Raw genomic sequence first — 12,440 nt, forward strand, 5'->3', positions numbered from 1 at the left:
GTATGTATGTCTTGTATCGTTATTTCTACTGTAAAAGACTAATCTGTTGCAGTTCCCAAAATGTGTTTTTCACTTTACCTGCGACGGATCAAGCTGCAGCTCTCTACATGCTGACTGCTTCAGAAATTGTTATGTTTTCCTCCTAGTCTGTCCCCCTTTTACCCTGAATAAGTGAACTGCCCTGACCTGCCCTTTGCCCTGACCTCCATCATGTCCCCCATCCCCCTCGTAACCACGACGCTTAAGACCTTGCTGAGCACTGCACAGAAGGGTTGCCATTTCCTGCCCCCACACACTAAACCTGTCATTGCCCCATGCCCACAGACCAGGAATAACTACCTCGAAAGCCATGCATGAGTGTTTAAGCATGCCCCCAGTCGCTGTGGTCGTGGTATCTGACGGATCCTGCTAAGCCCCAAATCATTTCACCAGGAAAAGGTCCACCTTTTTTTGTCTAAGCTTTCACACTAGCTAGCTACTGGCAGTGAACAAATACCTAAGGGAATACAATCCCAGTGGTGAAGTCACTTAAATGCCAACCATGTGGGATACGCAGAAGTCATGACTTGGTTGAGTTGCACTTTTGCAGTGCCCCAGTGGGGGAGCCATGTTTCATATGTGTGGACAGTTGAGCAACAGATGAATCCCGTGTTAACGATGCCATAACTACTCCCGACGTGCCAACAGCTCACACGGGCAGCGTGGAACATTCAGCTCGGCCTTGTCAAATGGGGTTTCTTTTCCACAGAGACGGCTCCCAATATGATGCAAAGTGACTTTTTCCTGCATTGTTTCATTCTTGGAAATAGCATAGTTTTGATCAAACAGTGGTGAGCATAGTTTTTTGTGAATGTAAGAAGGGGTGACATTCCTCAGATTGCTCGGACAGGTGCTCAGGTGGTGAAAACAACCTGGTGGTGAAACAGACTTTCCAATTTTAAGAGCTGTTTGAAGAGTAGGAAAAAATGGAGGGGGTGGTACAAGACTCGGCTGCAGCTTTGTTACTTGCCTGGCTCAGGTGTGCATGAAATCCTACAGCAGCACTATCGCGAATGTACCTACTGTCTGGATGTGTTTTTAACATCCAACTGGCTCTTAATATTTAGTATGTTAGCTTGGTACTGCACAATTGTTTGTTATGTAATGCATACATTTTTAGCTTTCTTGCAAATGGTAACATTAACATGCAGCATGTGATGTCTATCATGTAGCATACACACAGTTAACATAGCAACCTGTTCATGTTTAGCATGTTGGACTGCTCGGAAATGTGATCATTAGTGTAGGACAAATGTGTAATGCCACATTTCTACTAGCGCGGCTCGACTTGACTCGACTCTACTCTACCCGGTTGTTTTGTGTTTCCATTAGGGATAGTACCTGGTACCCGATACTATTTTTAGTACCTGCTCTGGCGAGGTTCCAAGCGAGTAGAAGCGATATTATATGTGTGACGTCAACAGCCTGTCGGCCACTGATTGGCCGGAGAGTGTCGTCACTGGTCTGCAACGTCCAACACCGGAAAAACAATCCCGCCCCCTCCATTGTAACGCCGGGCAACAGCAACCGCCCACTTTATTCTTTATTCTCACTCGAGGGAAATGGCTGCTCGTAAAATATCACCGTGGTCCGTCGACAAGGTCCAGACTTTTCTGGGTTTGTGTGTGACACAAAGCCACAAACCAAGCAGCAAATACAACATCGCCTCGATGTCCTCCATTGTTTGTCGGCTCTGTTTGCGTCGCATACAAATTGACGTCATGGCAGTTTCGCGCAGCCATGGTATAACGAGCCTGCCTACGTTGAGGAGGTACTATGAAGTATTCAATTGTAATGGAAACTCAACCAAACCAAGCAGAGTAGAGTAGAACCGAGTCGAGTAGAGCTGGAACTGTGTAATGGAAATGCGCCATTAGAGAAGTGTAAAATTTGCCCTTTCATGATGCTAAATGAAGTCATCGATTCATGGTAATACATCCATAATTATTTGAAAAAAGGTGTCTGACCACGCTGTACTGTTCCTCGCATCGGCTCTGTGGCTCACTCAGACGAGAAAGAAAAGCCGACCATCAATACATTTTCTGTGCGTTAAGCACCACCATTGACAAAATGTCATTTATGGCAGAGTACAGATTTGATTAGAACTCCAGTGGGCTTTGAAATGTTGAATGTCTGATTAGCTGTAGCTCGCAGACATACCACTTTAATGCCCCAGTGGTGGGTTTGCATGCGCAAGATATTTTGATAGCTCAGTAAATGATTGATTCGTACTGGGAGTCTCCGTGTGCTCTGTTGCCAGGCATGTGCACGTACAGAATGTACCATAATGTGTGTGGTTAATGTGGGCAGATATTCCAGTCTCTGTGTAGGCTAAGTTGATGAGCCCTGTCTCCTCCTGTGGCTTTTGTAATCTCTGCTCTCCAGACACGTGATGCATTTCTGCTTGTCTGTTTGTCTGAGAAATTGGCCTTTTCCAGTCAAACGCCTATTGACCATTGATTATACAGTACATTCCTTCTTTAGTTTCTTAGTTTTTGGTTGTTTTGGAGTTAGGCAATGTTTGATTGTTGGCTAGGGCTGTTAAATATTTGATTTAGTTATTAAAGGAAGGTTAAATATATTCTGATAGAGATCATAATCCACAAGAGTTTGTTTGTAATGTAATGACAAAGTGTCTGAACTTATTCATTTTCAAGCCCTTGGCCAGATGGACAGACTGGTTGATGGCACATACAGTATACAGATTGACACAGCTAGCCCCTCAAATCCACCTCAACCTCAACTTCATGATTTAATCAGCGTAGTGCGGCTGAGCGACTGGAAAAAGACAGACAGAGGACTGGAATCTGTAGAAACCATCAACATAAAGGCATCTCCGTCCTTTCCTCTCGTCGGCTGCTACATGGCTTCTCTGCTGCCTTTAAAAAAATGAGTTTTGGGCACCAGCTTGATCCATAAAGATCAGTTCTACAGCTTGAAGCCAGATGATGTATGTAACTTAGATTGCTTTGCTACTGGCCAACCTGGCAGGCAGCAGGCTGGATGGGTGGATGGTTGGGTTTTCAGGAAAATGGATGTGCACATAAAAAGAAAAATAATGCAACCCAAAGGAATATATAAGAAATAGGTTCATATACTTCTCTCACTTTCACACTCTTTTAAGCATCTGGGGGATGAACACACAGGGATGCCAAGTGTTTTAACAACTCAACTGTTATAATAATAATATACATGACCTTTGTAATGAAAGTTAGACAGCTTTACAGAGACTTTCACGGAAGCAAAATTTATGTGGTTTTTATAGAAGAATGAAAAGAGAGAGTGATGATAGGAGCTTTCACTTGTGACAAGAAGGTGCAGAGTTAGGCAGGAGAGCTAAGATTCAATGATGAAAGTTTGTCAGACAATGATAGAGAGAAAAAAAGTCAAATTTTAGCCTCAGGTATTCGTTATTACTGTTTGATTTAAATGTCTTGTGTACTGGCCCATTGCCGTTCAAGTTTTATATTTATAACATGACTTCTGTAAACTATGGCGGCATATTGTCAGCCTGGATGGAAAGAAGTTCCAAAAATTGCAGCTGGACCCTGTTTTGTAATGAACCCACCTGAAAATCAGCATGTATACTTGACTTTGAGTTGTCTGTACATTGAGTCAAGAAGCCATGTGTAGGCTGCCTGTCCACTCTCGACAGGTTGAGGTTTGGTTTAGGATTTGAGTGGGAGGTGTTCTTGCTGAGTGTCATGAATGGCTGCTTGTGTAAACCTGGGTGGGAAGGGCCAATATGGATTGGCCTTTTTACCTCAGCAACCCCATCAGCTGGTAATTGGCACCATATGTCAAGCAGACGGACCTCTCCATAATGTGCTCTTCTCAGTTCAGTCTTTGACCAAATGAGCCCACGGGAGGGTCAGCCTGCAACACTTGTCTGCCACCATGCAGGGATTAAACTAAGCTAAACTAAAAACTAAACATTTTTCTGATGTTTACTTACTTACTTACAAAAAAAAAAAAAAATAATAACCCAGATCCTCTTAAAATGATGATCAGTGACATTTTACGCACACCTAAATGTTGTTTTTTCCTGCCGCAAAGTGGTCCCCTGACCATCCAACCTCAATGGATATCCCATATTGGAAAGTGTGGAGGAACAAGTTAAGGAAACTCGGTGTCAGTAAAAAGAAGAAATGGTTAAACACCACTCCTTAACACACAAACTCACAAACACCACCTCAAAAATTCACCCACATTTGGCCGGTGGCTGGTCCCATTTTCCAACCCTGGTCCGTTGCATAGCACAGCCTCCCGAGCAGTTAGGGGTTAAATGACTCACTCAAGGGCATCTCAGTAGTGCCCCAGATGTGAACTGGCACCTCTCCAGCTAGCAGTTCATGTAAGGTATCAACTGGTCCATGCTGAACTTGAACCAGCCACCTTCTGGTCTCCAAGCCTTGTCCTTGGACTGAGGCTCAGGGGCAGTGCACCGTCCCAGTAACAGTCCTACAGAAGATGATGGCTGTCTGGGTTTGGTGTATTCAGGCCGGTAACTGCGCACTGCACAATATACCAGCTGATTTAGCCATTCAAGACAAATATCAGAAAAAATTACGTGATATACCCAAAAACTGCTTTCCTAGTCCTCTACTCTGCGATGTGGAGTGATTTTCAAACTGTCTGATGTTTTTATCACTGCCTTTTTAGTGCAAGAGGGAAGAGGTGAAATGACAAGCTGGCCTCTTTGAGAGATGTCAGCGCTGATGATGCTTGTCACACACATGGAAAACACTCTTGAAAGATTCACTGTTGGAGATGGACAGAAATTGCAAGTGCTGTCAAACACTGGTGACAAATCAATAGCACTAGCTAGCCAATGATTGACTAGCGTCCCTGTCAGTGTGTGTGTGGATGGAGAGGGGTGGGGGTTCACATCATCGCTGTGATTGTAGACCGTAAATAAGCCTGTTCTACCAATGCCGAGCGCTCGTCATTGTTGCCTTGTCTTTGAGTTTGTGCAGTTTTGACAAGATGAGATCAGATTGACCTATCAACCCTTTTACATGAAGAACCACATGTTGGACTGCTGAACATGTGGAATCCTTTTATACCAAACCTTATGACGCGCAGCACCCCTGCTCACACACGACATGGGCACGGGTCAGGCAGTACGACTCATAAGTTGGTGGTGTTTATCTTTAATACACCTACACCTGCAGGCTCTAGGCTGTGACGCTTATCCTGGGATTATTGTGAACTTTTGTCTGAGTCTGGTCTTATGTGCTTGATTTAAAAGGCAGAGACTAAAACATTAGCCTGGGGCAGTTTTAAATCACTCACAAACAGATATCGAATGCATTTATGCTGTTGCTGCAAAGCGCATCTCTCTTTCTGTAAGATCAGTTTAATTTCTTGGAAAGAAATCGTTGTATAGCTAAGTTTTGATTGCCTGAAGCACTTTTATTTTTTTCGGACCAATGTGCTTCAATCCAACACGGTTAAAATCAGCTCGTTTATGCAGCTGGATTAAGTCAATATTGACGTGACCAACAAAAAATACTTTTTTCACGAACCGCTAAATCCGCTTATGAAATTCAAGAGTCCCACTCACTGAATCGGATTGAAAGCTCAAACAGTTTGCCACTTTCTAAGTCGTATCATCTGAAAATGCTGCATTAACTTTTGCATCCGCTGGAAGAAAGAAAAAGCATCTCCTCAGCAGCCACATGCACAGGTTTTCAGCTCATTTAGATGTGGTAATACATGCTTTGTGGCTGACTTGACTCAGTTTACGGACTCTACAAACCGATGCTGTCTAGCATAATGTCTGTATTTCCTGACTGTATCAGCAACAGGAAAACCATCTCTATTTATCTCCCACCGTCTTTTTTCCCTTTCCCTCTTTCTCTCACAAACCAAAGAAAAACAAGATAAATTGAGAAGGGAGTGCATGTCTTGTACATGTTGTATGTCCACAATAAAAAAAAAAAAAATCATCAAAGCATTTCTAATCTGCGGTGCTTGTATTGAGGAGCGGTACATGAGGTTTCTCCGGTCACACATTTAGAAAACTGTCACTGCTCTCATTAGTGGTAACTCTGCCTCCACTTTTTCTTAACCGCTCATTTTCAAATTGTCCTCGCTCACAGCTCTGCTCAGCCAACCAGCATTCCTGGACTCTCTCAACAATGGTATGTGGTCTGTGCTCGGCCGGCCTCCCGATCCGCTCAGGACCGAGCGGAGCTGAGGACGTTCATCATCACACCTCAGCAGCCGGCTGAATTATGGTTTCCATCTTTGATGACTGACCAGTCGCTTCCTTTTGTTCTGAAAGGACAATGCTGCAGTTCCAGCTTTTTTTTTCCTCTCCTCTGTTTTGCCGGCTCAATGCAACATTTTCTTCTGTATCTTCAAAAGACCATGAAATTGCTCCACCTGCAGAAATAGGAGGAATTTTGATCTCCGCATAGAAAGTAACACATTGTTTCATTGACCTTTTTTTAGCTTCTCAGACAAAACGCTGAGAAGTGCATGTGATTATTAGTACAGTACATTATCCCAGAACGTCAAAAATGTAATCCTTGCAAATCCAAAGCGTTCAAGGCTGTCTCTTTTACATGGAATGGAAGAAATTTGCTCTCTCTCTTCACCACATCTTCCCCAACATTGTTTTCTGAAGGAATTTCTGAGAGTGCACGAGAGGCCTCTCAACCACACATATGGCTCAGTCAATGCAGACAAGACAGATGGCAGCCACAGAATTGGAGTTGTGTAGATTGTAGAGGTGTGAATTATGTAATCTTTGTAAACTGATCTGAGCCCGTGTGTGTTGCTGTGTGTGTTATGAGGTCGGTATTTGGCCGTGGCTTGTGCACAGATAGTTGCCAGGCTTTGGCACTGTGGATTTTCAGGCTGGGAGATGAAATGCTGAAAGCCCCCTGGGGTAGCAGGGCGCACAGGGTGATCGGGTTCACCAGCGTTCACCTGCTCTGCCGCTGAGGTCAGCGTTAACTGAGAAAGATTAGAGAAAGCGACGTGTGTGTGCTTTCTGTCTTCCTCTGTGCTCTGAGAGAGTTGATAGACAACAGACAGCACATCCTTTGTTTTCCTAGGTGTAGTTTCTCCTCCGCTCTGCTGCAGATGCTTGGAAAACTGGGATCCAACCACGGCTGTTTGGGAATGGACAGGAAACCCCACTCACTCCCCCCTCCCTCTGTTGCGTCATTCGGCTCTGGAATGATCGTATTATGGTGCACTGTGCACATTTCAAATTACCCTGAGTGCTAGCCCACCTACTTGGTAAACTTTCATTCTTCTCTGCGCAACCCCCACAATTCTCCAACATACTTTCCTGATATGCTGCTAGCTGTGAGCAGATAACCTTCTAACTCTGTTTTATCCATCAAAAAGTCGCGCTTCGACTGCAGGGATTTGACTGTTTTTGAGGCGGCAGCGATGGCAGATAAACTCACGGTGACTGTTATATCAGCTTTTGTGAGGACATGTGTGCTGACCAAACTTTCAAAAGCAGTACCACAAGCGGTCAAATTCTCATTAACGTCAAGTGCCTGAAGGACCGTTGACAGTCCATTGAGCTGGACTACACCTCGTCCCCGCTTGTTACTTTCTGTTAACCCCAACTGACATGCTTTCCAATCCAGCACACAACTCCAACTTAGCCACACAGACGCGCAGCTGGATGGCAGACCTTTTCACTCGCCTGGAAGTGCAGGGCTTTAAGCAATCAGAAAAAGGAAAAAAAGGAGAAGGAAAAAAGGAAAACATCTTGACACCGACTCGCCACACTGATGAAAGCCTGTCTGCATGCACCTCAGCGCTGCTCACAGCCTATAATTGAAGAGCTCAACCTTACTGTATGAGATGTGGCAACCTTACTGTGCGACATATGGCATGTAATAGTGCTGTTACAGAGCTGCTTCGTTGCTAAGTTCTGCTTTGCAAGGTTACCTAACCAAAACTTCGCACATTTTTTCCTCTCTCCCCTCTGTAGACGGTGACTTTAGTCCTGTGAGAGCACTATTATCTTGCCTCCGGAATAACAGTCAAGGGAATTACAGGAGCATCTCGTACTTTGGATAATTGCACCGTTTTAGTGTTTCTGACAATAGGGTTTGCCATGAAAATTCAAATCATTTAGTAATTATCATAAGAATAAGCATGTAAATATAGTGTTGATCGATAAAACAGTGGAGTTTAAGGGTATTTGGACGCACAGAAAGTAAACAACTGTTGTGAATACTAGGGTGTACCATGGGTGACGCTGTACATTGGGTGACAATTTTGGTCGATGGCTTACCAGCTGAGCTCCTTCGAAATGTCAAAACTACCATCTGCTGGTGTGTTTCTTCAAAGATAACAGTGGAGAGGAGATGAAAGAATGGTCTGATGGTCTGCCTTTGGAGCACGTTTCTCATTGTTATGTTTTTCTTAGAGTACAGTATATCAACCATATCACACACGGCTTGAAGTTGTCTAGACACGAGTACTTTGCCTTGCTGGTCAGATGACTGTGATCACCCACACTGTTTAAATCACAAGGTATTGGAAGGTCTTTTTAAGTTTGAGCTAGCGGGTGGTTCTGCTATCTGATACAAGGTAAGTATAGACATGAATGAGTAGGACAGATGTAATTCATCATAACATGTGATTTCAACAAGAGTTACAGTCAAAGTTTAGATTTTATTAAACTTGGCTGGGTTCATACAAGGTGTATGCCCATGTTTAAACCTGCATTTAGCATTTTTTTTATGTTAACACTGAATCAAATGACTAGCTTTTAGCCTCTTTTATCTCATTGTTTTGACTCTCTTGCACATAGACTGTATGGTGCAGTTCATCTGGCTCTCCTTAACCCACATATTAAACTGGGAACTGCTGTTTCTGGCAAATAAGTTTGAAGGAAGAGTGTATAAAATCTGCCTGGCAGGAAACGGCAGAAAGTCGAGGTAAATAAGAGCAATCGTGCCAACTTAACGACAAGAATAAAAAGCTTTATTTGTGTAGCTCCTTTCAAAAAAGAATTCAGCCTCAAAGTGCAAAGAAGTCACATGCACCAAGTGCTCCACATAAGAAAAGACGCAGGATGAAGATAAAGCAGGGATAGAAAATGTTTGTAAAAAAGATACAAAAGAACTAAAACCACTTGATAATAATGTTAAAAATAAGGAGGAAAACAGAATATTCAAAGCCCTTCAAATTCTCTTATTCCTTTAGTTTAATGGCAGTCAACAATTTGAGACTTAATAAGCGAGAACTCAAACTATTTTGCCTTGTGTGCACACTCTACCAATTGGTGCCTTGGCCTCTGAAGCAAAACAAGCATAACTTAGTCTCCCGATTTCTGACTTCTGACCTGATTTCTTGATTAACTTAAATAATTTGAGCCTTCCTCAGAGCGTCTTCCCTCAGGTTTAACCTCACTGTGGGCAGAGCCTGAAGCTCTTCTCAGAGTTAGTTAATCAGTGCGTCTTCGTTAAACAGGTGGTACAAGAGGCTTTGTAACATTTTTCTAACGGGGTCAGAGGAAAGAGAGTGACATTGTGAATTGGTTGCTGTTGTTTTTTTTTTGTGCATTGTAATGGATTAGTCAAAGCTGTCGATGCATGACACACAACATGTGTTGGCCACCGTCGAGGACACAGCCCCTCTGCTGGTGGAACTGGTGGCCTGAGGGGAAACTAGGATAACAATATTTTATTGGTGCTAAGCGGAAATTATGTCCATGCAGGCAGGGTTGGGGGTTTGGGGGGGATATAGGAGAAACAGTGCAGGAATGAGGATGTTATATAAGATGAAAACTTGCCCAATCTCATTGGTAATCTAGATCACCACACACATTATCTATCACTGTTACTGTGTGATAAAGATAATAAGAAACATTTCCCACTGTGTAAATGTGTTCATTTCTCTGTGAATTTGGCTTTTACTGAATTTTACTTCTCACTTTGGTGTTTTTTTTATATATTTATGCAAGGTTACAGAGTTCAGTTCTTTGGTTCAGTTCAGTTCTTTGATTCCTTCTGGACATTCGTTTAGTTGATACATGTTTGTATTCACGTTATTATGTGCAGGTGGTGCACATCTGCTTATGCAGATAGTGTTAAATAAATGTTGATTGAAGTTGAACAATTTGTGTCTCCTTTGTTATCATCATTGAATCATCCTGATACTCAACACAGATTGGATGTAAAGCTCCGTTTGTTGTGGCCACTTGATATACCAACACGGCTTCGTTTTCCTCTGTTCTTAGATCAAAAGTGGGAAGATGGAGAAGGAGTGTCAGCAGCTGCTGCTGAGGAGCCTGCAGTACCTGGAGCGCTACATTTACCTCATCCTCTTCAACACATACCTGCATCTGGAGAAGAAGAACTCCTGGCAGCGCTCCTTCACGCTGTGGATGGAACAGGTACAGGATCTCCACCCCACTTCTACTGTTTCTGCCCCATTGTGTCTCACTTTAATATTTATGCATACGTGTTTTACATGTATGCATTTGAGTTCCTTTTTGTGACACTGATGCAAGTAAACCACGCAAACGACAGGGCCTTGGATTGACAACTAAGCAGGGTTAAAAATAACAACAATGCGTCTTCTATTAAACCACTAAATGAAGTTGGTTTGTGTCAAAATTAGAACTCTATGAGATGGAAATGTCATGTTAATGCTGCTGGCGTTGAGTCCCTCCTGGAATTACCCTTCAAAAAATATCAGAAAAGCCGCCTGAGTGTGCTGCATTCAGTAAGTCAAGTGTTGCCTTCAGGCCCTAGAGGAGGGTGAAAAGACCTTTGTCATTTGCTGCTCTACACTTGTAAGATTTGCTGGATATTGCAGTTTCATTAAAATTGTGGCAGTAGAACAAATCCTATATTACCCGAAAGGCCATGTGTCTTGATGAAAGAACAAAGGGGAGGGACAGTTATTTCATTTTTTTTACACTCAGTTTGTGCACATTGTGAACTGGTTACTGGAGTTTCATTAGGATTTTCTTCCAGGAATTTACAAGCTGGTTCTGGTTCCTCACACACTGAACTTCATAACGTCTCGGCTCTGTGTTTTTGTTGGTACATTAAGCGTTTGGCCAGCTGTGCCCCTACAGTAAAGTCGAGAATTTATGTGCATTCCAAACAAATGAGTAGTCAGTGGTACCCGACACACACACAAACAGAGACACACACACGCTGCAATTAAAATGTATGTTGCAATATGTTAAACTCACATGGTGGTAAAAAATAAGCACTTTGGCAGGTTGACAAAACACATTCAGTTTGATCACTTAAAGCCGCAGCACACAGACTGAATTTTAAATGTAACCCAATAATAAATCAGCATTATATGGTTTCATTTACATTTCAATGCATTTGGTTTTAATTAAAAGGTGTTATCCCAGCTTTAGCACTAAGGCTCAGCATAAGCTCTTAAATCACTTTTTTTTTTTTTTTCCTTTTCATGGAAATAGCACTATTTCCACCACAGCGAGCAACAGCAGCCTCTTACTTATGTTTTTCTTCAGGCTGAACAATGTTTTTTTTTTTAAGTTTCTTGTCTCAAAGTGTCAGAATGGAGCATTTAAAAACGTACAATAAACGCAAACAGCAGGCCATGACTGAGACATCGGCCTGCAACTTCGCAGCCATTTTCTATTCTTATTTTCCGGTCGACGTCCTGGAGAAACACGGCCAAGAGCCTGGAATGTTTGAAAATCACTGAATGAAAATCTCTTCCTTCTTCGTCCTTATTGAGGTGGAATAAACTCAGAGAAAAAACGCGGAATTCCAAAATAGACTTGAACAATAGCTGTCAAAACAATTGTCACAGAAATATACGCGGTCAATCGGGGCATATTCTTCCTGTTATGAATAGCAAATATATGTGGTGCATCAGAGTGACTCTAATGGCCCAGTTATGCCATGAGAAAATACAGGAGTGCCCACAGGGAGCAGGAATGCTCGGCTGTAAAGCAGGCGACAGAAAACACTTGTCATTATTGGATGTTTCTGTATCCTATCGTGTAGGTAGCCTTTTATTTTTGCGGGTCTTTTTGCTGTCTTTCTTCTGTCCTTCTGAAATCATGTTCTTGTGTGTGGTTTTATAGCAAGTTTGAAAAAGTCATGTAGTGCAAATTATGAAACCCATCAAGCAGATCTTTAGCCTATAAAACCTTCAGCTCTTTCCTCTTCTGTTTAAACCTGCAAAAACAGATTTTTCTGTCCACTTTGGGGCAGCAGAAGCAAGTTGTATTAGCATATTAGCACCTTCTAAGTTGATATGACGAACTTGTTACCAATTCAGCAGTTATGAACCAACATAGTGATTCATTTGGAGTTGAGGCAAATGAAAGTCCAGCATTCACTCTCTATTATCTCTGTGTTTGGTCTCTGCCGCCTCCTGAGAGAAATATCTGCTCCGCTGTGTTCACCAGCTAGCCG

General features: G+C 42.7%; 1 protein-coding gene across 4 annotated transcripts in view; it reads left to right on the forward strand.

The window, feature by feature from the left end:
- The window catches only part of pald1a (phosphatase domain containing paladin 1a), a 50,441-nt gene that overhangs the window by 28,660 nt on the left and 9,341 nt on the right, over nt 1-12,440 (forward strand). For all 4 annotated transcript variants that reach the window (XM_070990828.1, XM_070990827.1, XM_070990829.1 and 1 more), the window contains exon 19: nt 10,265-10,420. In XM_070990828.1, coding sequence (XP_070846929.1) covers nt 10,265-10,420 — 156 coding nt within the window. The remainder of the gene's footprint in view (nt 1-10,264; nt 10,421-12,440) is intronic.

The sequence above is a fragment of the Chaetodon trifascialis genome, chromosome 21 (genome assembly GCF_039877785.1).
Source record: "Chaetodon trifascialis isolate fChaTrf1 chromosome 21, fChaTrf1.hap1, whole genome shotgun sequence".
Lineage (NCBI taxonomy): Eukaryota > Metazoa > Chordata > Actinopteri > Chaetodontiformes > Chaetodontidae > Chaetodon > Chaetodon trifascialis.